Source organism: Micropterus salmoides, unplaced genomic scaffold, assembly GCF_014851395.1.
Source record: "Micropterus salmoides isolate LMB-PRFRI ecotype aquatic unplaced genomic scaffold, ASM1485139v1 Ms_hic_scaffold_7, whole genome shotgun sequence".
In the NCBI taxonomy this organism is placed as follows: domain Eukaryota; kingdom Metazoa; phylum Chordata; class Actinopteri; order Centrarchiformes; family Centrarchidae; genus Micropterus; species Micropterus salmoides.
This window is the reverse complement of record NW_024044459.1, coordinates 35,825,967-35,851,060: the sequence shown is the minus strand read 5'-3', so window position 1 is coordinate 35,851,060 and position 25,094 is coordinate 35,825,967. Positions and strand designations below refer to the sequence as shown.

Below are 25,094 nucleotides of genomic sequence, written 5' to 3'. Positions count from 1 at the left end.
TTTCTGGCCCCCGGCCGTGACAGATCTGCAAGAACAAGCTGGCTGGCTGTAAAGGCATTGCGAATGAAGTGCCTTTTTTCTGGATGTATGGTGGATGATACATGGAAGTCAACCGAGGCACCATTGATGTGAGCTATATCGTGACGGATTGTCCGCAGTGCCATAGACTCGGCCTGACCTACCAGGCCAAGTTGATGTGTTGCTTCGGCAAGTATGATGGTACGCTCAGTGCCGTCATCCAGTATAGCATAGGTGTGTAGAGACTTACTGCCATTCCTTATTATTACAGGAACAACCTTCAGATAAACTCCTGCACCTTGTTTTGTAAGGGAGAGGGCAGTCCTCTCAAGTGGAGTAATGAGGTACACCCCTGGACTTGGCTTAGCAATGACGTGCAAGACTCCTAGATGGACTTCTTGACATTCACTGCAAGCCTTTCTGAGTGTACAAGCATCAGGTCCATGATTAGTGCGACCACACTTACAACATCTCTTTCACTCTGCGATCCATGTTTCTATCTGATCAGTTGTCTGGGTGATAATGATCAGGCACTGTGAAAGGTAGTGGTCATTACCCTTACAGAAAAGACTTCTTTGATTTTGGATTGGACAAGACGTACTGTGGTCGTAACACAGTCTCTTCTGCAGGGTTAGCCCTTCCTGATAGATTGTCACAGGCGGTTGGCTCTTTGACTTGAGCTCATTAAAAGGTTTGCCACCTTTTCCTGTCTGTGATTTCTCAGAAAGGTTCTGTTGGGCCATTTTGGATGATAAACGTTCGATAAAACTGTCCCTCAAATATTTAGGAAGCTTTTTCAAGAGTCTATCCACATGACCAGTTGAAGTAAGCTCCAGTCCAAGGTCGACTCAGAGAGCAAAGCTCTGGAACGCCTTGGAATCTGGAGCCTTTATGTCAGGGGAATTCAGTATGGATAAAATTTCACCTTGTGCAAGCTGGTGAGATTGTCCATATTGTTGCTGTAATGCTTGCATAGCAGCTGAATATGGCTGAGGGTGGTGACGACAAGCCTGAGCGATAAGGCATGCCTCTTCTAATACCAGGTGTTCCATAAGGACTCAATATTGTTAATGTTCAGACAGTTCAGTTTGGGGAGTCAACAAACAGTCGAGCGCCATCTTGAAGAAACTGTGTTGGTGCAAGCTGCCTCAGTGTCGATGTAGACGGTGGGGCTGATGTATAGCTGGCAGCGCTCCTGATGATAGGCAACGATGTAGGGGCGTGAATAGACATTGATGCTGCGCTGTGTAGTTGTGAGCTTTGGGGGAGATTGAAGAAGAACCACTCGTTAGGTTACTGCACTGCCATCTCGGTTTCCCTCTGACAAAGGATGGGGACATCCTAGAGAGAGAGTAGCTGATTCCAATTCCTCTACCTCATAACTCTGACACTGTATCAGACCTCCTGGATGACTGAGCATCTTATGAAGCTGGTCATGTGTTGTAGAGAGCCTCTGTTGCCTACTACATGACCACAACTCCGGGCTGCTGGCACTAAGAAGTTTAGACATTCTCAAAGATTGTGGCATGGTCACCTGATAATCATACAGGTGAGATGGAAGGTGCTGTTGTTTTTAGGGCTGCTCCATGTTGCTCCATGTTCTGCCATACTGTAACCACTGCAGGTGAAGAGCTCCGGCTCAAAGGACCAATATTGAAGGTCAAACCCGTGGTAGGGGCAGGAATTTTGGGTTCCTTTGTCTTTAATGCCTTAGGTACACAGTGACATAAACTTGAACAGTCCTATGGTCTCTGGAATTATAAATCAACAAATAAGGAGAAATCAGTACACCTCAAGCACTGAGTTTAAATGTCTAGCCATAACATATTATCAACTTAAAGATATTAGCATCTACGTGCATGAGTAATAACATTGACATAAAGATATCACTATATCTAGGCTAGCATTAGCAGTTTAGCATTAGCATTAACATTGTGACATCATAATCATTTATATAATGATAAATGTTCTACAGCCAGGGCTACTGCAGGGCGTTTGGGGGGTGGGGCTGCTTTATTGCGGCCTCGCACTTCTTCCTCCCTCACTGCCTGCCCCTCAATTTTAATTACACATTAGACACAGAGGGCTTGGGGGGTGGGAGGGGCACGATGGGAGGCTCCACTACCTGACAGTTGTGGGGTGCCTGTGTCACAACTACCCTCCAGTTTTAGTTGCACCTTAGTTACCACACACCTTATCTTTACTCCACCATACAACACTTCACAATCCATGACATGCATCCAACACAAAACAATACATTTACAGAGGCAGGCAGAGGGGTTGAAGGAGTGGGGGAGATTCTAATTGGCCTCGTGTCCTACCCCTGGAGCCCCGGGCGTCGGGGGTGCTGTGGGGTTGGTGGCGGCCTTGCCTGATGGTGGGCTGGGGGGGGTCGGGGCTCCCCTGGCGTGGGGGCCCGCCCGTGACCTAGGGTTCTGGGGACTTGGGCTTGTGGCCTTTGCTCATTTCTGGGTGGGTGGTGTGTCCCTGGGCCGTTGTCTCCTCTCCTCGCCTGGGCCTTCTTCGGCAGAGGTGAGGCTCCCGCTGCTTCCCCCTGCCAGCTCTCTCACGGTGGGTGCATTCGGGAGTCTCTGGGGCGCATGGCCGGTGTTGTCGGGGTAGTTTTTGGTGCTCCTCATTGGGGGTGCTTGACTGGGAGGCTGGGCCCCTGTCCGGAGATGAGATCGGCCTCGGGGGCTGCTGTCACTGCCTGCACTGTAGGGAGGGATGCCTCTGGCTGGTTCTCCTGCGTTATCGCTCCCTGGCGGCAGGGAGCCTCCCGGCACGGCTTTCTGCTGTTCTTCCTTGGGGCGGGGTCTGGGGTCCTTTGCGCTTTGGGGGGTCGCAGGGTGTCCTGGCTTCTGGGGGTGGGGGTCTCTGCGCGGGTTGATCCGATTGCGGTTTGGTGAGCTGCAGTGGGATTGTGGGGCGATTGTCGATGCATCTTGATGCATTATGCTTTTTCCCTGGGCAGGGTCTCTGGATGGCTGCTGGGCGTTTAGTTTGTGCATTGGAGTCCGGGGGAGGCTTTTCCTGGAGGGACTTGTTTGCGTCCCTGTTTTGCTTTGTTGGCCTTGGATCCGTGCTTCCCCATTTCTCTGTCGGCCAGTTGTTGGACACCTCTGGATACTGAGGTATATAGTAATTTTCGGGATGTGCAGTGTGGGTGCGGGGCAGGGCTGGGCTCCGGTTTGTTCTGGGTTTGTGCCCTTGATGGGTGGGTGGGTTGTTGATGGCATGCAGCTGAGCTAGTTGATTTTGCCTCGTTGCTGGTTTGGCTGGTGTTGCACGGTTGATTTGTTCTTTTTCTTTCTCCCACCCCTATTGGCTACTGGGGTTCTTGCCTGCCTGTTACAGTCGTGGCGTCCCACTCTCACTAACAACTACATTCTTTAACAGGCTTATGCGCACACACATGTACACACACACACATACAGACACATTCACCCACACGCACACAGACACACAGACACAAACAAACTTAGGTTGTCCCTGGTAGAATTATTCCTGATGCTTTTCTTTCAGTTACTTATTTAAGTTAATTATTATTCCAGCTCTTGTGGCTGTGTTGTTGCTTATTTAGTGTGTGTGACTGTTTCTTGTTTTCATTTTTCTCTTAGTTGTGTTACTATGTCAGCTGTTTATTGCTGCTGTTCGGCTGGTTGTCTTTTACTATTATTATTATTTTTATTGTTTGTTGTTTGTGTTTGTTTGTTTGTTGTTGTTTTTCTCCTCCCCAAGCCCCCCTCTCTGTTCTATTGCAGGTTTCGTTGCTTTCTGCAATTGGTGTTTCCCACAGCTTTTCCCTGTTGTCCCCACCTTCCATCCCCCTTCTCTTGCAGGTGTTGTCCTTTCTCTGTGCTATCTGTTTGTGCCCCCCCATCCCCGTGTCTGCCCCCCTGTCCGGCCCGGTGACAAGTCAATACATAATTAAATAAATAATAAAACAGACAAAGGAGTATTTTAATACTCTCTTGTTTAAGTAAAATCTGTCTGGCACAATATGGTATCCAGGTCATCATACTCTATACCAGGCTGCTGGGCAGGACAGGTTTAAAAAAAAAAAAAGAATTGTGCAATTATTAAGCCATACCTAAGGACTCCTTGGGCGAGCGTAAATTCAGATGGTGCCCCCAGATGAGTGCTTATGATATAATATTTTATCACTTTATGTCCGTGGTAATAGCAAAGGTATGTTTTTATAAACTTTACTGTTTCTTTTAATAAGAATAAATAATGGAATAGAATAGAATAGAATAATAAATAGAGGCCCGTTGTTGCCGATGGATTATGTGTTTGGTAGGCGTATGTCTAATGTCTTTGTTTATATTTGGAAAACAGACTGTAGCCTATAATCAACATGACTTACTGCTGAGTTATATAGACATGATCTCTTTTGTAATTATACTTATGACTCTGCATTATTTTACTTGCTGTGTACCAACCAATCCAGTCCTTTTTACCTGTTAAAATACCTTTAAGTGGCCAATACAACTAATAAAATGCAGTATTTTACTTGCCAGCATCTACCCTGAAAAGTGTTGATTTCATTAATAAGATTATATTTAGAGGTGCTCCAATCAGGATCTTTTGATACCAATCAAAACTAGAGTCAAAACTAAACAAGGAGAAGCAGCGTTCAGTTATTATGCTATGAATAAACTCCCAGAAAACTGCAGGTCTGCTGAAACTGTCAGTTCTTTTAAATTAAGACTTAAACTTTTCTTACCATTGCTTTAAATTAAATATTTACATGTGAGAAATGAGTCGGTTATTGAGTGAAAAGATAATGAGAGTGAGATTGAACAGAGTGAAGGAAGTGGTCTTAAATCTCGCGCCCGAGTCATTTGCAGGAACCTCTGTCCACCTGTAAATGCGCAGGTGGGTCCAGAGTATAACTGGATCAAAGTGGCCTGCAGACAGACATGTCCTGGTTTCTCTGTAGTGTCCGAGGGTTTTTGGAGTTTCAGTGGACCCAAAGATTGCTATGGACCCGAGTACAGACTAGCTAGAGAGAGTAGATTAATTGTAATTCTCTGTTTATTCTCTTTTCAAAATTTTTTGCACCCGTCAGCCTGTTTTTATTTTCCAATTAACTATTTTAACCCTGACTGTACACTGCACTGTAACCTTTACTGTCCTGTTTATTATTATTATTATTATTGTTGTTGTTGTGAAATCAACCAGACTCACTCAAAAAGGGAAAGAAGGTCAGATGGTGTCAAAAGAGGGGGGGAAGTTTTCCTCCCCTAGAGTTGACCTTTTCACATGCAAAAACCAGAGACATCGCCTGGTGTTTGGTAAGGACCGGCAGAGACTCAATCAGACAATGCATCGCTCAAGGATTGTGTATTCAAAGAGTCTTAAGTGAACCTCTCTAGCCGTAAAGGTGTCACTAGAGACTTTTAGCAGGACAGCAAAAGGGGCTGCAAGACCCCTCTCTCTCCGCAGGTCACCTCTGGACATCACAAGAACCACCACTCTTCTCTCTGTAGCCGATGTGCAAATGTGATAAGCTAGGAATGCAGAAGAGAAGACCCTAACAACCCCTGTTTTTCTCGAACCAACAAAGGTTCAATTATAAACTGTGTTTGTTCTGTTTAAATAATAACCTTGCTAAGTGAGCAGTGGCGTTTGCCCCCGTTGTTATCCTTTTAGTGATGTTTGAAAACTAGCAGAACCATAAGAAAGTAATCTTGAAGAGTTCCCTAACCTCTTTTTGTTTTGTCTTAATTCCTCCTTGTTATTCCCTAGCAATCACTGTCTGTGTAGTATTAACCAATGCTTTAGTTAAATGTTTCATATACAATTTCCTACTAAAATATCAATTGATACGCCTGTGTGTATCACCAGCCTCTCAGTTAAAGTGGTAAATCTCACAGTGGAATGTCTACTGTTTTCTCGTGTTACCCGAGCTCCACCAAGGGGACAGGAAAGGTATAACACGCAAGTGTCTAAAACTTGGCTTACATTGACAATGAGCGCTAAGTACCTATCACCATGTAATTGTACAAATGAAATTTTTGCTGCCACGCTTGCATCTAAATTGTCTCTTGAGTTAAAACTGGTAACCATCAAGTTTACACAGAGAACATGTAGTCAAGCTTTGTTACGTTTTTTTTTTATATATAACCATTATAACATTCAATCCTATAGTGTTTAGTCTTATTTTGCTTGTCTTTATCCGAATGTTTTTTTCAAGTATGTCGATATTGTGGAGAGAGAGATTAAATGGAAATACATGCAACGTATATATATTTTCTTTATCCCACGAGAAAGAAAGAAACACTTTTAGGGTGACTCCCCCCAGAAACCCGCTCCCAAATTGACGTCACCACGTTCTAAAGGAGGCAGATAAAAGGCCTTGTTGTCTTTTGTCTCACTCTCTCTTCTTCTAAAAAACTCTCTTGAAACTAAACGTAATTACGCTTTCGTTAACTTCCTTTACTTTTGAGATTCCGATCTTTTTTTTCCCCGTTTCGTACTTTAAATTTCCTTCAGATGAGCTGAGAAAGCTACTGCCCTTGAATCTCCTATTTTCTTAGCGGGAGATTTGATTTTGTTTTGAGCTGCCTGGGTTGAAACTTTCCCCAGACTTGTTTTATCTCAGCAACATGAAATAGCCTATATTCCCGGGGCCTTGCGAACCTACGCCAAATGTATGAGTTTATTTGATTTTGTTGTTTGGACCACAAACTCAGAAGCCGTTCATTTACAAGCCCGGGGCTGACGGCCCGTTTTCCCGTAAAGGACTCCAGAACAGACCCACCGGTTCGAACTCAACTCGAGACGCCACTGGGGTTTCTGGCCAGGACCACCTCCATAAGTCAACCGACAGTGAGCCTTTGCTGCAGGGGAATTGCGACAAAAGTAAGGCAAAACAAACTACACTCTGTGACTCGTTGGTGTTCTCTAGTTGGCCCTCATCTACAGTTAATAAACCCCTAGATTATTCAAACTAAATCTGCAACGTAATTTCGACCATTCGTTCCCTCATCCTGGTAGAATTCTCCAACCCGATCTCACTCCCAAGTCGTCACATATGGACGCTTGGTCAAGAGCCATAATCGTCAGTTTGTGACGCACTAGGGATCCCCATAGTTCGACGTATTGAGGGAAGCCCTGTGGTGTCAGTTTTTGATGGTAAAGGCAAGTATGATATTTAAGAGAAAAGACGAAGTAAGGAGGTGATTGGGGTGGATAGAGGGCCAGAACCCGGACCTTGAAGCAGGAGAACAGGGTTTGTGTCCCGTGTGAAACAAAACATTAAATGTTTTTATTTAGGCGAGTGAGGTAAATTGACATTAACGTTAGTTAACTTTAGTCTTAATTGACATACATAGCTATTTTAACCCAAACCATGATCTTTTCCTAACCTTAACCAAGTAGTTTTGTTGCCTAAACCCAACCAAGTACTTTCTGTGCCTAAACCTAACGAAACTGCAACGTTTCACGACTTTAATTATGCGCGTTTCAACATGGCGATGTATCGAAACGTTACGTTTTATCTTGAAAGTGTAACCGGATATTGCATATTTATTGTTGCTAAGCGTTGCTAACTTGACTGTGGATCCCTAAACATCAATAATTGATGCAAAAGGGCTACCCAAGTCTTTAAAAAGCGACGACAAAGGGCCTTGACCATGCGTCAGACATTTGACGAGTAGGGAGTGAGACTGTGTTGAATTCTCTCCCTCTACAATATAAACTGAAATTCCATCGAGCCTAACATACTCTGTTCATTGCCTTCTGGTTTGCATGTTGACTGTTGTCCCTGTAATATAATAATAATCCTTATTTATAGAGCACTTTTCAAAAACAAGTTACAAAGTGCTTTAACAAGTGTAAAGAATAATACAAAAAAGATAAGAGCATGAAAATTTAATATAAAATTAGTAAAATACAATAAAATAAAAGGGATAAAATAAAGTCAAATAAGATCGGGAAAAGCTCTCCTATAAAAGTATGTTTTAAGAAGGGACTTAAAAGAGTTCACCGACTCAGCCGACCTGATTTTCTCGGGCAGGCTGTTCCAGAGCCTCGGGCCCTGACAGCAAACGCTCTGTCCCCTTTAGTTTTCAGTCGAGACTCTGGAACAGACAACAGACCTCTGCCCGAGGATCTCAAGGTACGTGCTGGTGCGTATGGGACTAAAAGGTCAGAAATATAACAAGGCGAGAGGCCATGAAGAGCTTTAAAAGTGATCAATAGAATTTTAAAGTCAATTCTAAAACATACTGGGAGCCAGTGTAATGAAGCTAAAATAGGAGTAATGTGGTCATATTTCTTTGTTCTGGTTAAAAGCCTGGCAGCTGAGTTCTGGACAGTCTGGAGTCGATCAATAGATTTTTGGGTTAAACAGGTGAAAAGGCTGTTGCAATAATCCAGGCGTGATGAGATGAAGGCGTGTAAAATGGTCTCGGTGTCCTTAAAAGTTAACATAGATCGAATTTTAGCTATATTTCTAAGTTGATAAAAACATGATTGAACAAGCTTTGTGGTGTGCTGCTCGAAATTTAAATTACTATCAAACCAAACACCAAGGTTCTTTGCCACAGGCTTAATGTGATTTACTAGGGAACCAGCAGATGGCAGTATTTGATTTGCCATCTGCTGAGACCCGATGACCAGGATTTCTGTTTTGTCTGAGTTCAGCTGGAGGAAATTATTTGACATCCATTTTTTAACTTCACAAAGGCAGTTGTTAAGTGAACTCAGCATTCCAGGGTCTGTGGATCTGACGGGCAAGTATATTTGTGTGTCATCAGCATAAATATGAAAAGAAATGCCATGTTTATGGATAATATGTCCAAGGGGAAGCAGATACAAGGAAAACAAAATGGGTCCTAAGACCGACCCCTGAGGCACACCATATTTAACTGAATGAAGAGACATATTGTTTACAGACACGCAAAACTTCCTATTTGACAGGTAGGATGAAAACCATTCTAGAGCAGTACCAGAGATCCCCACCCAGTGCCTCAGTCTGTCTAACATGATGTTGTGATCAATGGTGTCAAAAGCAGCGCTAAGGTCCAGGAGTACCAGGACTGAGCACATACCTTCATCAGCAGACATTAAAAGGTCATTGGTGACTTTAAGCAGGGCAGTCTCAGTGCTGTGGTACTTCCTAAAACCAGACTGAAACTTTTCAAATAATTTGTTATTTTCCAGCACAGTGAGCAGCTGTTTGGACACAATTTTTCTAGAATCTTTGCAATAAAAGGCAGTTTTGAAATTGGTCTAAAATTATGTGGGAGGGAGGGATCTAAACCAGGTTTCTTTAAAAGTGGGTTCACGCAAGCCGTTTTAAAATAATCAGGGACACAACCAGTAGATAGGGAGCTGTTGAAAACAGAGATCAAATGGGGCCCAACAGAATCTATTACTTTCAGTAAAAATTTTGTAGGTATACCAAGTGGGCGGAGGACACTCTCATTTGTGATACTGTTTTTAAAAGCTCAGACAAGTCGATGGGATAAAACTGGTTAAAACTCTGTTGTTGCTGGTGAGGACCTCTGAGTAAGAGTCCACGGGGGTAATAGAGGCTCTGATTGACACCACCTTATTGGTAAAATAAGATAAAAACAATTCACAGTCATCATTACTTCCAGCTGAGGCACAAGGAGGGGTTGGGTTTACCAGCTGATCCACAGTCTTAAACAGAAACCTGGGATTGTGTTTATGTGTAGTAATGAGTTCAGAAAAATAGTGTGTTCTCGCATCCTTAACCATTTTATTGTAGTTAATTAATAAATCCTTCAGACTGAGGTAATGGACTTGGAGACTGGATTTTTTCCATCTGCGCTCTGCTTTCCTGCATTCCCTTTTGAGGCTGCGAATGCTGTCATTTATCCAGGGTTGCTTACTAGCTTTAGACGTAGGCCTAACCTTTAGAGGAGCAGTAATATTTAGTGACGACAAGCAGATATGATTGAAGTGATCGACCAGATTGTTGGTGTTGGAATCAGACAGGTGTTGGCTTTGGCTCTGAAAGAATGCGCAAAACTTTGAAACACTCTGTTCATTAAAGATGCAACACACGGAGCTTGGTGAGGCAGCATGAGTAACAGGCGAATCGCAGCTAAAAACAATACATCTGTGGTCAGATATGGTCATGTCCACTAATTCCACAGAGGAAATGCTGACACCCAGGGTAAAAACCAAGTCCAGTGTATGACCACGGTTATGTGTTTGCCCTTTGACATGTTGTTTGAAGTTAAAAGAAGTGGCCATATTTAAAAAGTCAGTTGCATTAACATTGTTGGGGTCATCAACATGAATATTAAAATCGCCACAAAGAACAATTCTGTCATAATTTAAAACCAGAGTAGATAAAAATTCAGGAAGTTCTGATAAAAATCCTCCAGGCGGTTTTGGGGGGCGATAAATTATAACAAATATGATAGGTTGCAGCCCTCCAACTTTAAGAGTGAGAACTTCAAAGGAGTTAAATTCATCACAGCGTACTTGATGACATTTAAAATTTTTCCTATACACGCTCACTAGCCCACCACCACGACCACTGACCCTCGGTTGACTAAAGCAATCATATTGAGGCGGACACAGTTCAGCTAGCTGGCTATAGTCATTCATTTGCAACCAGGATTCAGTTAAAAACATAAAATCTAGATTTGCAGACAAGATAAAATCATTTAAGATAAAAGTCTTACTTGAAAGTGATCTCACATTGAAGAGAGCCATTTTAAATGAGTTTGTTCTTGGTGCTGGAGTTGGTGCAGTTGTCCTAATCCTTAAGAGATTACTAATATTTCTGTGTGGGATGTGCACATTTCGGTTTACTGGTCTATGCGTGATGATGACAGGAATAGAAGTCTGTGGAACAGCGCCGGGAGCAGACGGCTTTACATGCCAGCAGGTGGAGACAGTTGTTTGTGGCAGTGAGGCAGAGATCTGTTCAGTGAGCGGTGGTGTGTCCAGGTGTGCTGCATGAATGATTAGTCATTCACGTAAGTCATGTGTGGACCGCACCACATGCTGTATGTGCGCAGCTAACATTTCTGTAATTATCAGGCTATACTCATATAACCACCTTTACCCCACTGTTGTACTCCCTTTGTTAGTTAATAAAATTCACCTTGGGCACAGCGATATTGTGTGTGTGTTGTTAAAAATCCAGAGTCCCTGTACATAGAACTCACCCTCAGATTTGAGACTGACTGATTGACTAAAGTTTACGATTTCAGAATAACTGAACCATTAACAACTAATGAATTACCAGAAATCTGTGTAATTATCAGGCTATACTCAAGGACCTAAAGCCTTGGGCGGACAAGCAAATCTTTTGGTGCTGCTCCTAGTTTCGAGGCATGAATTAATATTCCCGGAAATATAATTTTCATAACTGTATTAAAATTATACGTAGCTTTAGACCTGCTACATTATTTTTTAATCCTGTTTTTATTTTCTTTTTCACCCAAATTATATTTTAATGTGTATTTTTTCCATTTCCCTATGTTGCCTATATGTTGTAAATGATGATGTAAATACTTTGAATTGCCTTGTTGGAGACTGTTGACTTACAGTAATACGCTGTCATTAATTGCATTGCACATTACATGGTTGTGCTCTTTTGGCTTAAGTGAAAACAGGTTACAGGTAAGAATTCCTTATAGCAAGGCAGTTTTATAAGCAGCAGGTGATACGACAACAGGCTCTCGACTCGTCACATATTGACGCTTGGTCAAAGTGTTGGTAATGATAACTTGCTGTTTTAGTTCCTCTTTTGCTGTTCTGCTTATATCTATCAAAAACCTAGCTCTAACTGGTGACAGCCAGCTTATCAGCAGTCGTTTAAACAACCAGACCCCCACCCCGTTACCATAGTAAACTACACATCATCAGGTGATATGAGATTGTTCACTGAAGACATTTGGGTTTAAGATCATAAGATGAGTATGAGACAAGAGTTCAGAATTTCAGCTTTTATCTCGTGGTATTCACATCTAGATGTGTTAAACAACTCAGGACAAACCACCCTTTGTTTGATCCCACCCATTTTTCAAGTGAGCAAAAGTAGTGGAACACGTTTTCATCCTTGGCACCTATAAAGACTATAAAGACTTCTGCTAAAGAGGATAAACCAACATGAAGACCAGAGAGCTTTCATGGGAGAAAAGCAAGCCATTGTCAAGCTGAGAAAAGAAGGAAAATCAACCAGAGCCATTGGACAAACATTGGGCAGAGCAAGCACAACAACTTGGAATGTCCTGAAAAAGAAAGAAACTACTGGTGTACTGAGCAACAGACATCCAACAGGTCGGCCAAGGAAAACAACAGTAGTTGATGACAGAAATATGGTGAGAGCTGTGAAGAAAACCCCCAAAACAAAACATCAGCAACGACCTCCACAGTGCAGGGTGAAGGTTCACAATCCACTGTTGGAAGAAGACTCAGAGAGCAGAAACATAGCAGCAAGAATCAGAAGGCCAGATTGAAATTTGCAAAGAAGTACAGAGATGAGCCACAAAGGTTGTGGAACACAATCTGATGGACTGAAGAGACCGAGATTAATCTCTACCAAAGTGTGGAGAAAGAAAGGAACTGCTTATGATCCGAAGCATCCAAGCTCATCTGTGAAGCATGGTGGAGGTGATGTCATGGTTTGGGCTGCTTCTGGATCAGGCTCATTAATATTTATTGATGATGTAACTGATGATGGTCGCAGCAGAATGAATTCAGAAGTGGACAGAAACATTTTGTCTGCCAGTTTACAGAGAAATGCATTGAAACTAATGGGGAGGAAGTTTATCATGCAGCAGGACAATGAGCCAAAGCACACTGCCAACAAAACAAAGGACTTCACCAGGGGAAAAAGTGGAAGGTCATAGACTGGCCAAGTTAATCAGCTGAACTTAACCCAATACAGCTGCATTTCACCTCCTTAAGAGGAGACTGAAAGGAGAAGCACCCCGAAACAAACAGGAACTGAAAGAAGCTGTTGTAAAAGCCTGGAATAGCATCACAAATGAAGAATGCAACAGTTTGGTGATGTCGATGGGTCGCAGGCTTGAGGCAGTTATTGCAAACAAGGGTTATGCAACCAAATATTAAACGTTATTTTTTCCATTACTTTTGCTCACCTAAGAATGCTGTGGTCTAATACAAACGGTGATATGTCCTGAGTTGTTTAACACTTCTAGATGTGAATACCAGGAAATGAGAGCTGAAATTCTGAACTCTTGTCCCATACTCATCTTTTGATCTGTTCTATTCTATATTTGTGTGTGCTGATGAGTAAATAATATTCACATATTTGCATGAACCTGCTGTCATCATGCTATTATAGTGTGTACAGGTTAACCTGTTTGCATGTGTTCATTACCTGAGAGTGCAGGTCCAGTTTTCTTTAGCTGAGTCTGGATCGTGTCTTCATTTGCATAAATATTTTCTGAAGAATTACTCGTCTCTTCTTTTTGCCAGGATTTCCTGATGGTTTCTCTACGTTAACATAGATATCCAGTTGATTCATAATGTTCAGCTGACAGTTTGGTTTGCTTCTTAAAAGCCCTTTCGGCCTTTGTCACACTCACAGGGAGGAGCTTTCCACTTTGGTTAGAGCTCTGGGTTTCATTTTCTTATGTGACGTTGAATATTATGAGCAGTTTGGTAGGGACATTGAAATACATTTTCCTAAAACTGTGTTTAAAAACAGAAGGAATGCTTGATGTTCTGATCCCTTTTTGCTGAAATTCAGTATCAGGTGGCTGTTGGAAAAGAGTAGGACACCAAAGTTATTAACTCAGTATATTTCTGTTAATTAATACATTTTTAATTACATATCTTGCTATTTTATAGATCCTGAACTAACCTTATTCTCTAATTTTACCAGAGAAAAGTCAAATTATTTCAAATCCTTGTATACTCATGTGCACGCTTAGCACAGTCGGTACTGTGCGGGACAACTGTTAGGAAGTTTGTAAGATTGAGTCCAACTAGCTGTGGATTTTTTTCTCCCTTTTTTTCACCCTGCAGTGTGTGCGTTTGATCAGCATTTATAATAAACCTATGGACGCTTACTTTCAATAAACTCGTCATGAAGCACTGCTGCAAAAGAACTTTCTCAAGCTTTTATTTAGGAGGCACAATTACTTAAGAGGAAGTGATTATGTGAGGATCTCTGTATTAGCTGTTACCACTGACTTCAGTGGAGGTGATGCACAGAGGGACAAGGTGATGATGACTCCGGTCATCTTGATGAGGATGAAGGAGCAGCAGGAGAAGCAGCAGGAGGATGAGGAGGCAGACAAAACAGTGACAGGTACAGGGGCGGTGTACATAGGCAATCATATTATGCATAGATAGAATTAGAAAATTGATTACTTTTAGTCATATTTATTACTTATATTCTTCTCATGCTTATGTAGCTGTACAATCAGTAAAAGCAGAGTCTGACTCAGGCTTGCCTGACCTGGTCTTGTTCAATGCAGAGCTGCCGCCCACAATTGCTGAATTTCAGTCCCACAACACCCTTTTATTTACATATACATTGAGAAATAATAGAAACACATATGTAACAGATATTTAAACATTTAATGTATGTGACTGGCAAACAATATTGACTACTTATAAAAGAGAACACACTTATGACAAATTTCCACATACAGTAAAAACTACTGGAGTTGATTACAAACCCAAAGTACATTTGTGAGTGACTGTTTTATTCCTTCCACTCCTGTCCCAGGGGTCTCTGGCTGTACTGATTCCAGTAACATTGTAGTTATTGAACCCAGTAAATGATGTAAACATTGCAGCAAAATGTTTTCTCACTGACTGCTCTCAACACTGGAATATACACGAATACAAAAAGTTATAACAACAGCATTAAAGGCAACAGAATACATGACTAGCAAAAAATGAGTCGCAGTAAATAGTTAGAGTGTGTGTGTGTGTGTTTGTTTGTGTGTGTGTGTGTAAAAGCAGATTCTAAGATTTTTAAATCCCTTAAATTATTTGTGAATTAAAATAAAGTATGCTAAAGTGTTGCCAGTGTGTGCTGCGTGTGCATTTGTGTGTGTGGTGTAAAGGTATGTGTGTGTGTGTGTGTGTGTGTGTGTGCGTGTGTGTGACACACTTGAGCGGGTTCCTCTTAAGGTTTAATTATAGTTCATTAGAGCTAAGAAACTGGCAACATCTGTGTCAGGGTGTGTCTTCCTCTAATGCACTTGAGCCAGCATTCTGTATTGCTGTCAGATGTTTCTCCTGTAGATCAACCTTTCTCATAGAATTTAATCCCAGCTGAGTCTACAGACATGCAGGCATGCCTGAAGTAGCCTAAAGTCGTTGTTAATGTGCAGATGGCACCTTTTCACCTCAATGTTAAATTAGCTTAATTCATTTTAATAAAGTAAAAAAACGTTTATTAATGAAATATTGGGGGGTCTGGGGGTCCTCCCCCTGAAGATTTTGACCATTAAACACTTAATTTCCTGAATTCTGGAGACATTTTCTGCACCAATTTATGTTGGAAATGTCTTTATTTTTATAAAGGGAAGGACATCAATCAGTAGCTTATTCTTTTTTTTAGTTCATATCTATAAATCGGTTATTTCCGCGCATTTGAAACAGCTGGAGCAGAGGGGGAGGGAGTGATTGGGCCAGCCCAATGTCAGTATTATATGCTTTATGGGACGATCGTTGCCCATTTTTCTATGTAAAGAAATGATTTGACTTGTAGCCTACTCGATGAGAGGAGCGCACTGCTCCTCACCAGAGAAAGAAAACCGAAACTGAAAACACTTGTGATCAGACAGAAACATCACCACGGTTCCACACAAATGTTCACTTTTAACGTGCAGCTCACAGCCGCTTTAGAGGGAATGAAGCATCCTGGAGACAGTGAAACAGTAGTGTCTCACAGCGGGGGGGACAGAAACGGCAGCACACTACAAGCGCTACCCTGAACGTCAGGTGTCTGCGTCGCGGTCACGTGGCATCATATTTTCTCACTACTTTGCGGCGACTGTCAACCGTTCGTGTTAATACGATGACTAGACAACATTTAGATTTAAATGTAGGCTATTGATTACAATTTTGCAGCAGGCGTTGCGTGAACTTCAAACATAATGCAGCAACATTATTGCGAGTAGCCTCCGCTCTTTGACGACAAGGCTGCGTCATGAAGATTATTGCATACAGGGACAGTGCACAGACTTTTTGGTGGGCAGGGGCTCAAGTGAAAAAAAGGGCATTTTTTAAGACAAGACAAATACATTAACTCAACAACATTTTTACTTTTCTACAAAATGATCAGTTCAGACAGAGACCACGGTCTTCTTTAGTATTCACCAGGTTTATCACAGCAGCAGGCGACAGCAAAGGAAACTTTGCCACAATGTGCATGTTTTCTATGCTACTAGTTTCAAGTATATATTTAGCATAAATTACATTATGTTTGCATTGGGCTGCAGGCAGAATTAAAATAAATATTATTTAAATACTTTTACTTTTAGTTTCACAAGCCAGATGCCAAATGAGTAAAGATAACCTTCAGCTTCACACAGCCAAGCAACAGAATACTGAATTGCCTGAATACACTAACGTATTGATCAAATGCTTTATTATTGTTGCTATTATATTACATTTACCATGCACACACACACACACACACAATTACTGATGGTGACATGGACTTAGTTTTTGAGGGAGGGCTGTCTGTATTATATGAGGATCTCTCAGCATACAACAGAATGCAGAGTTATTAGATGAGGAGTCGAGCATCAAAACTATGAAGTTACTCTTTAAGGCGCTTTTTTCATGGAGTGGTCAATTTTGAGACTTTGGTCTATTTTGCTTCCATGTCTTCTTTTACTCTAATGGAAATAAAACTTCAAGAATAAACATTTAGATGGAGTTGGTTTTAAGCCTAATACCCTCGGTCTATTTGCATCTATAGATTTCTTCTATATTACCCAAAACAAGCTAATCTGCACATTTACACAGCACATTTCAGAGGAAAATACTCTTGATGGAAGTCATTAACTGGGGAAGTTCTGTGTTGATATGCTTTAGTTATTTTCTTTATCCCATTCACCTGCAGTGACTTGTCAAATGTGTGCAAAGTAGCACATTTTAATTAGTTAACGCCTAATTTGCATATAAATGTGGCGATTGTGATGACGTTATCAGACACAAATGTTACTGTGTTCACCTGTAGTGTCTCCATCAGTACATTAGGTTGTAAGGCCATGAGATATTGCCTTAGAGAGAGAGAGAGAGAGAGAGAGAGAGAGAGAGAGAGAGAGAGAAGAGAGAGAGAGAGAGAGAGGAGAGAGAGGGCATCAAACTCCAAAGTCTCATCTTCTGACCTGATGGCCTATTTAGATTTTTTTCCCAATAAATATATTTGTTTGACAGGGAATCTGTTGCAAACAGGAATAAATATACTGTATATTCATTTATTTAAAAACAACAGCAAAAAACACAAACAAGCATCCCAGAAAAAAGGGCAGGTGCTGAAGCCCCTTTTGTGTCTATGTGTGCCTGACTGCATATCATTATGGAAAATATTTTTTATGCTGTTGTTGAGTTACATTCGGGGCTTCTGTCAAAACAGTAGTTATTGTTGGTGATTTTAACATCCATGTTGACAACCCCCAGGACAGAGGGACTAAAGAACCGAGTTGTGTTCTTGATAATTATGGACTGACCCAACATGTGACGGAGCCCACGCACAATAAGGGGCCCACTTTGGACTTGGTCATCTCCAAGGGTCTGAACATTTCCAAGCTTGTGGTGACTGATGTTGCTCTCTCTGATCATTCCTGTGTTTTCTTTGAGAGTGCTGTCTGCGTGCACACAAATGTTAAAATAGAGGTGATCACAAAACGGCATATCACTGAGAACACTAGTGAAAAATTTATTGAGGCTTTCTCCTCGACACGCCCTCTCACGGGCCTCAGTCCATGAGCTTGTAGATAATTTCAGTTCTAAAATTACAAATGTTATTGATGCCATTGCAGCAGCCAAGGTGAAGGTGGTCTCTTCCCTGCTGGGAAGGAAGTCAGTTTCTTTCAAGTTACTGCCTGTTACTTCTCTGTGAGTAACAGTTATCAATGCAGCTGAAAGTACTATTTCACACAGTCACTGCAAAATAAATCAACATCAGTTCAGATAGTGCTCTTATATATCAGTATGATCCACACAATCCTGGTGAGTCTTACAAACGCTAATAAGAACAGATACAGAGTTCAGTTTTTAGTGTTTTCTGTAGTTTTGAGGGGGTTTGCAATGAAAATAAATAAAGTGAAACAGACACTAAACCATTTTTTAAGTTGTTGACTTTCTGGACAGTTGCTTTAATTGCTTTGTGTGTCCAAAGGTCAGGCACAGGCATTTAATAATATGTTATTATATAAATCATCACACAAAGTCCAGAGATAAGCGAGAGCTGTAATCTGCAACAAACAGGAGCAATAAACTGCAAGAAGGTTTCAGTCTCATGTGGATACATGTTAAAGCTCAAATGAGCAAATCATAATTAATCACAAAAACATGTCCGCTCACACACCTCCTGAATGTTCCTTCACGTCACAGTAAATGACAACTTTCCAGAGTCTGTGGTTGGTTCTGTGTCCAACAGATTCCTGCTCTTTACTGTGACAAAGTATATTTTTATTTAAACACAGTCAAAATATTTTGTTAAGATACACATCACCTTCCTGTTGGTGTTTAAGACACTGGTCAATTTGTAAAATATCCTGCTGGATCTGCTGCTATTAAAAACACAGGACTGCATTTACTACCACTGTACAACACATAGCTCCTCTGGGATTATAAAGATATCATTGATCCATGAACCGTTAATCAATAACCGATGAGAAAGCTTGTTGAAATTGAAAGCAAATTCTGACTTTGTTGAACAAAACCACAAGGCCTGTCCAGTCTGAGAGATCTCTAACGGCACACTGAAAGGATTTTCAGCAGCAAACTGAAGGAAATTTCTGGGGTGAGTCTTAATTTGGATAATAGTAGAAATAGCTGAGAAAATAACTCTTGTTGAAAGTTTCCTGAACTGCCACGTGTGTTCAGAGACTTTCAGAGATCCTGTGTCTCTGAGCTGCAACCACAGCTTCTGTAGAAATGGAGAAGCGTTCCCAAGAAGAAAACATTGCCACATTTTGTTGTTCGCTGTTGGTCTTTGCAGTTTTTGATTTTGATTTTGATTGTTAAAAATATCCTTCACAGAATCTCAGATTTACAGACGTACTGTCCAGGGTCTCTAAGAAATGCATCACTGCTGTTAAAGTGTTGCTTCATCAGGAACCAAATCAAGTCAAATCCTCTAAAATAAACTATTCAGATTGAATTATACCTCAGAAATGTGTCTCTTTGGCTCCTAAGAGGCTGACATTTATTTTGTGCTGCTGCGGCATCATCAGACCTCAGCTGTACAAGATACAGATTAATACTGAATTTTTGCAACTTTCTCTGCTTCTCATTATTTCATTTTCTGCTGCTCAACTGCTGGATAAAATAAGACACAACAGAAGTACATACAGAGCAATGTCAGGATCTGTATCAGTGCAGGCAGCACTGAGGGTTGTATAGACTGAGAGTGTTGATCAACAGCACCACCTCAGAGCAGTTTCACATTTGTCTTTTAAAAAACATCCTGCACAGACTGTTTGTCAGACAGACTGTATGTCCAGGTAGGGCTGGGCAATAAAACAATAATGATAATTATCACGATTACATTTTAAAATTCTTCAACTTTAAAAATTTGTCTTTAAACCTGAAAGAGATTTTTTTTTTGACATTTATCATGGAAATTATTCACATCAAATGATGCGAAATTTTATATTGGGATAACAATTTTAAAGTGAAGAGTTGGTCATGTATTTATTTTACAGTTTTTATCTTCTAATGATAAATACAGCTGATGCAGGATTTAACTAACATGACTCAAGTCGTGTGATTCTTACTGTAGATAAGAGGGTAAAGAGAATGAATGAATGAATGAATGAATGAAAGGGAGAGAAAATGTGCCAGAAAGTAAAACAAATAGACCTCGACTGAAAGACTTTTATTTTCTGGATTCTGCATCATGATTATTATTTGTACATTTACTGTAACACAATGTTTACAAAAACAGAAGGCTAATAAAAGTGATGTTTAAAATATTTACCCTGTGAATTTTACAGAGGCTTATTGAGGGATGAGAACAAGTTGAAATGAAATGAAATTTAAACAAAAGCTTTCTTTTGCTTTCATGTTAACAGCTTGTTCTATATTTAGTTCAGCTGGATTCAATGAACACAGTTTGGCTTTTTATGAGCATTTTAATTCTTTATTTAGAGAAAGAAAATTACAGATCACATTTTTTACCCAATTTCGTGTTTGTCTTCCTACAGACACCTGTACATGGAAACTGTCCTGTACTGACTCTGACAGACATCCTGACTGCGCCATCTGCTGGTGAGAAGATGACATGGCAACACTTCCTGCTGTTCATTCAGCCCGTGACAGAGGAAAGTGAAACTAAAAGCAGATTTGGACATTGTTGAACAGAGCTGAGACGCCATCACAGGGTGAGAGATCTCTGCTGGAAAACACACGTTTGGAGTATTTGAAACAATCAAGGGAAGAGACGTTCACTCGGTGAGTCTGTGGAAAAATAACTTCAGTATCAAATGGCTGAGAAAATAACTCTTTTTGAAAGTTTCCTGAACTGCCACGTGTGTTCAGAGACTTTCAGAGATCCTGTGTCTCTGAGCTGCAACCACAGCTTCTGTTCAAGCTGCCTGCAGAAATTCTGGGAACAAGCTGGAAACAAAAACTGTCCCATTTGTAAAAGAAAATCATCAAAGGATTATCCAGGAGTCAACTTTCCACTGAAGGAACTGGCTGACTCCTTTGCTGAGAGACAGAAAACTGGATCATCTGAGACAGAAAAAGGAGAGAAGAAGGTGGAGGAGGTGTGTAGTAAACATAAAGAAGAGCCTCCATTGTTCTGTGAGGACGAGCAGAGAGCTGTGTGTCCTGTCTGTGAGTTTTCTCTCCACCAGAGTCACAAGGTGGTTCCTGTAGAACAAGCAGTCCGGGACCTGAAGGAGCAGCTGAAATCTGACTTAGAGTCTCTGCAGGACAAGAGGGACAAATACAAACAAGTGGAGGAAACATACAATGAAGTGATTCAACAGTCCAAGAAGCAGCTGTTGTCCACAGAGAGGCAGATCAGAGCAGAGTTCAACAAGCTCCACCAGTTCCTGAAAGAGGAAGAGGAGTCCAGACTGGCAGCTCTGAGGGAGGAAGAGGAGCAGAAGGGGAAGACTGTGAGCAGAGAGATGAAGAAGATTCAGGAGCAGATGTCCTCTCTGTCAGACAGGATCTCTGCTGTTGAAGAAGAGCTGCAGAAACCCAGCGTGCCATTCCTCAGCAGTTATAAAGCCACTCAGACCAGAGCCAGAGTCCAGCGCTCACTGTCAGATCCACAGCTGCTCTCAGGAGCGCTGATAGATGTGGCCAAACACCTGGGCAACCTGTCCTTCAGAGTCTGGGAGAAGATGAAGGACAAGGTCCACTTCAGTCCTGTCATTCTGGACCCAAACACTGCAAACTGCTGGCTCTATCTGTCTGATGATCTGACCAGTGTGAGACGTGGAGACACAAAGCAGCAGCTTCCTGACAATCCAGAGAGATTCATTAAGTATGCAGAAGTTCTGGGCTCTGAGGGCTTCAGCTCAGGGAAACACAGCTGGGAGGTGGAGGTGGGAGACCATCCTGACTGGACTGTAGGTTTGGCTAAAGAGTCAGTTGACAGGAAGGGAAAGACATTTCCCTCACCAAAATATGGATTCTGGTGTTTAAGCATCACAGTGGAAAATACACTGATGTTGGTAGGACTGTGTCAGAGTGAAGAAGAGTCTCCAGAGAATCAGAGTCCAGCTGGACTATGACAGGGGGGAGGTGTCCTTCTACACCCTGAAGACACGACTCACATCTGCACTCACAGAGACACTTTCACTGAGAAACTCTTCCCATATTTATATATTGGTGCAGCTGGTGATGCTGAAACCTCTGATATCAAAATCTGTCACACTGAGATTTCTCTGTGACGTTCAGGAATGTAAGTTTATTGTTCCAACTTTTACTTTCAGACTGTTTGAGGTTTATTAAACTCTAAACTCATCATCACACTTCAGACCCAAACATTCTTGATCTGCTCGTCTTTTATATCTAAAGCAGATTTCATTTGGTGTTGAGGGTCAACAAATTAATTTTGCTGACTGTTTCTGTAGTTTGAAAGATAATTAAGACTTTACTCCGATCTCAATGTCTGTCTAGATCACATTAGAAAAATCAGCATGAATAAAAGTTAAAGCAGATTAAAATGATATCTAAATACTGAAATGTTTTATATCATCCGGCCTTGAGCTTTCATCCAGGTTCAAATCAATTCTAATGTTCAGATTCTAACATGTTAGCCTGGTCAGCAGCATCTGGTTTTTAATCAGACCACAATATAACATGTCAAGTATCCACTATACCAACACGTTGCTTCCTGTTGTGGGATTCTTTAACTTTAATCATCATCAAACATCAGTTTTACTTTGAGAGATTTCTGGATCTTCTGTTCACTTCAGGATTCACTTTAGTTCAGTTCAGTCAAAATGTATTAAAGGTTGGAACTCCTGCTTTAGATATTCATTTTACTTCTTCATGGAGTTTGTGGCTTTTCAAAAAGAAATAGTAGTGTGTTAGTTGAGCTGCCTCTTAAATAAAGTTTAATCTCCAAGAAAATGCTGAAACTGTATGACGTCATCAGGAGACAAAGTTCTCCTGGTTATCAACATCTGGAGTCAAACAACATTGTACAGTAGTTTGTATCCACTGTACCAAATGCTGCGTTTCACTTTCCTCTTTTTAACATCATCAGTTATATTTTTTGATGCTTTTGAGTCTTTTGAGTTATTTCAGGTTTGGGTCTGTTGTTTTATTTCTTTTTAGAAAAAACTGTTCAAATTGATTTCAATTTTAATTTGGACCTTAATTCTTACAGTGCTTCTTTATACTGCAGTTTGTAGTGAGTACATCATCAGTAACATGATAAATAAACATGATACGTGATAAATCTCCAGTTTATGATCAACATAAAGAAAATACCAGCAGTACAATTTAGTTTAATGTTTTTTTTATTGCTTCAGCTATTTCTTAATAAAGTAAATGTACATCAGCTGCTTCACATGATGTGTAATTAAACCACCAGCAGTTTTTATTCCTTTTTCCTTTACATAAATATTTTAAACAGTCATGTGACTGAAAATACAAATTAAATTGCAGATAACAGTTAAATCTAAATGTATTTATTTTCAAAACAACTAATTCTTCACTGAAACTCTTTCAACGTCAACATTTGTGGACAGCCAAACTAATTTAGTTCAAATGTCAGTTTGTAAAGTCACATGACGGATTAACTGACTGTCTAAAAGAAACCTGAAACAACCTCATTCCACCTTAAAGAAGGCTAAAGAAACAAACATGTGATGAATAAAGCGTATTGGAGAAGAGCTGTGCAACTTACCCTCCTACAACTTCACTGCATGATTATAAACTCTAAAAAGGCAGTTCAGAGTTTAAAATAAAATATATTTTCTGACTTTTCCACTTTGTATTTGTTAAAAACAAGCAGAATCATAATTATAATTTGAAGGTGTAACAGTATGTTGTTACTGGGGTCTGTTACAGACAGGGAGCACTGAGGGTTATACAGACAGAGATGTAGCGTCTGAATTATTTGCTCTTTAGGAGAATTAAGAGTTTCACTAAAGATTCGGTTCTTTAAAGGAGTTGAGTCAGTCAGCAGGACTGTATAACACTAACAGTGTATGAAGGGTGTAGAAATGGAGAAGCGTTCCCAAGAAGAAAACATTGTTTGCTTTCACTGTCACATGTGATTCATGTTGTAACCTACTTAATGCAGTCTCAGGGACAACATGCTCACATGTGCATAATGTCATCAGCATATTGAATGTACAGCATTTTTCTTCCCGTAAACGTCACAAGACGGAGACAAAGTACACGTTTTGTTCACAGCCTGGTCATTTTCAACCCTTTTATTTCCACTTTCTGACACTTAGTTCCATGCATATTACTGTTTGCTGTTGATCACTAGTACTAGCCTACCTCTTAGCAGGATCACATTTCCTTCACAGTCTGTTTGTCCAGCGGATCTCAGAAACTCTAACTTTAGTCAAATCATCTCAAAGGAATTAGAATAATTATAGCTCACTGTGACGTCCACACGTGTTGAGACTGCTTTTTACTAAGACTTGTTTTACGGTTCAATTAGCAGGTTATGCATTATGTCAGCGGGATGTCCCCACAGGAATAGTGGAACAAACGTGTGTGTGTGTGTGTGTGTGTGTGTGTGTGAGTTGCAGTTTGCATGAAAGTGTGCATTTTCTAGCTAAGGTAAGGCTCTTGCTTACGCTCCCTTGTTGTTTCTCCAGTGTAAATGACGGAGGGCTCTTTCTGTGCTTCATTTTGTAGCTGATCACAATTCTTTACCCATAACAACACTTACAAGGGAGTTTGTTTGAGCTTCTTTTCTATGGATGCCTCCATTTTCTGAAAGGGAAAAGTAAAGTCAGTAACATGCATGAACAGGATGAGGTTTCATACAGATGCAGAGGGAGAGCAGAGCTCAGTGCATCGTGGGAAGATGTGAGCTCTTTAAGATAAGATGGTGTCTGACCATTAAGAGCTTTGTAGGTGAGAAGAAGAACTTTAAATTCTGTGTTATGACCCTGGCGTCATATTTTGTGATTTGCATCTTTCTCATCCTGCACTGTCAGCTGTTCTGTGTATGCAGGTAATGCAGAACAGGTGGGCACCCCAGGTTGGTCCAGCGGAGCTGATTGCTGCCTTCTGATTGGTCGCCTAATGACAGCAGCTGTTTTAATCCCCATCTGACAGAACTCTGCTCTCTTCACTCTGCTATTCCCAACATGCACCGGCGTAAAACCTGTGTACTGTGTATTTGAATCTTAGGTAGAGAAACCTGTGTATTGGAGCATATTAGTCTGTGAGCAATTAACCAGCACCTCAGTGATCCT

General features: G+C 41.0%; 2 protein-coding genes across 2 annotated transcripts in view; both read left to right on the top strand.

Annotated features, from left to right (window-relative positions):
* The window catches only part of LOC119891569 (nuclear factor 7, brain-like), a 57,368-nt gene that overhangs the window by 16,564 nt on the left and 15,710 nt on the right, over positions 1 to 25,094 (top strand). Inside the window, exon 3 of the mRNA XM_038703324.1 lies at positions 20,391 to 20,637. The gene's annotated coding sequence lies outside the window, so the exon portion shown is untranslated. The remainder of the gene's footprint in view (positions 1 to 20,390; positions 20,638 to 25,094) is intronic.
* LOC119891147 (nuclear factor 7, ovary-like) lies at positions 102 to 21,935 on the top strand. The gene is made up of 3 exons (XM_038702493.1): positions 102 to 252; positions 19,009 to 19,103; positions 20,760 to 21,935. The coding sequence occupies exons 1-3, from the start codon at positions 102 to 104 to the stop codon at positions 21,933 to 21,935; spliced, it is 1,422 nt and encodes a 473-aa protein (XP_038558421.1).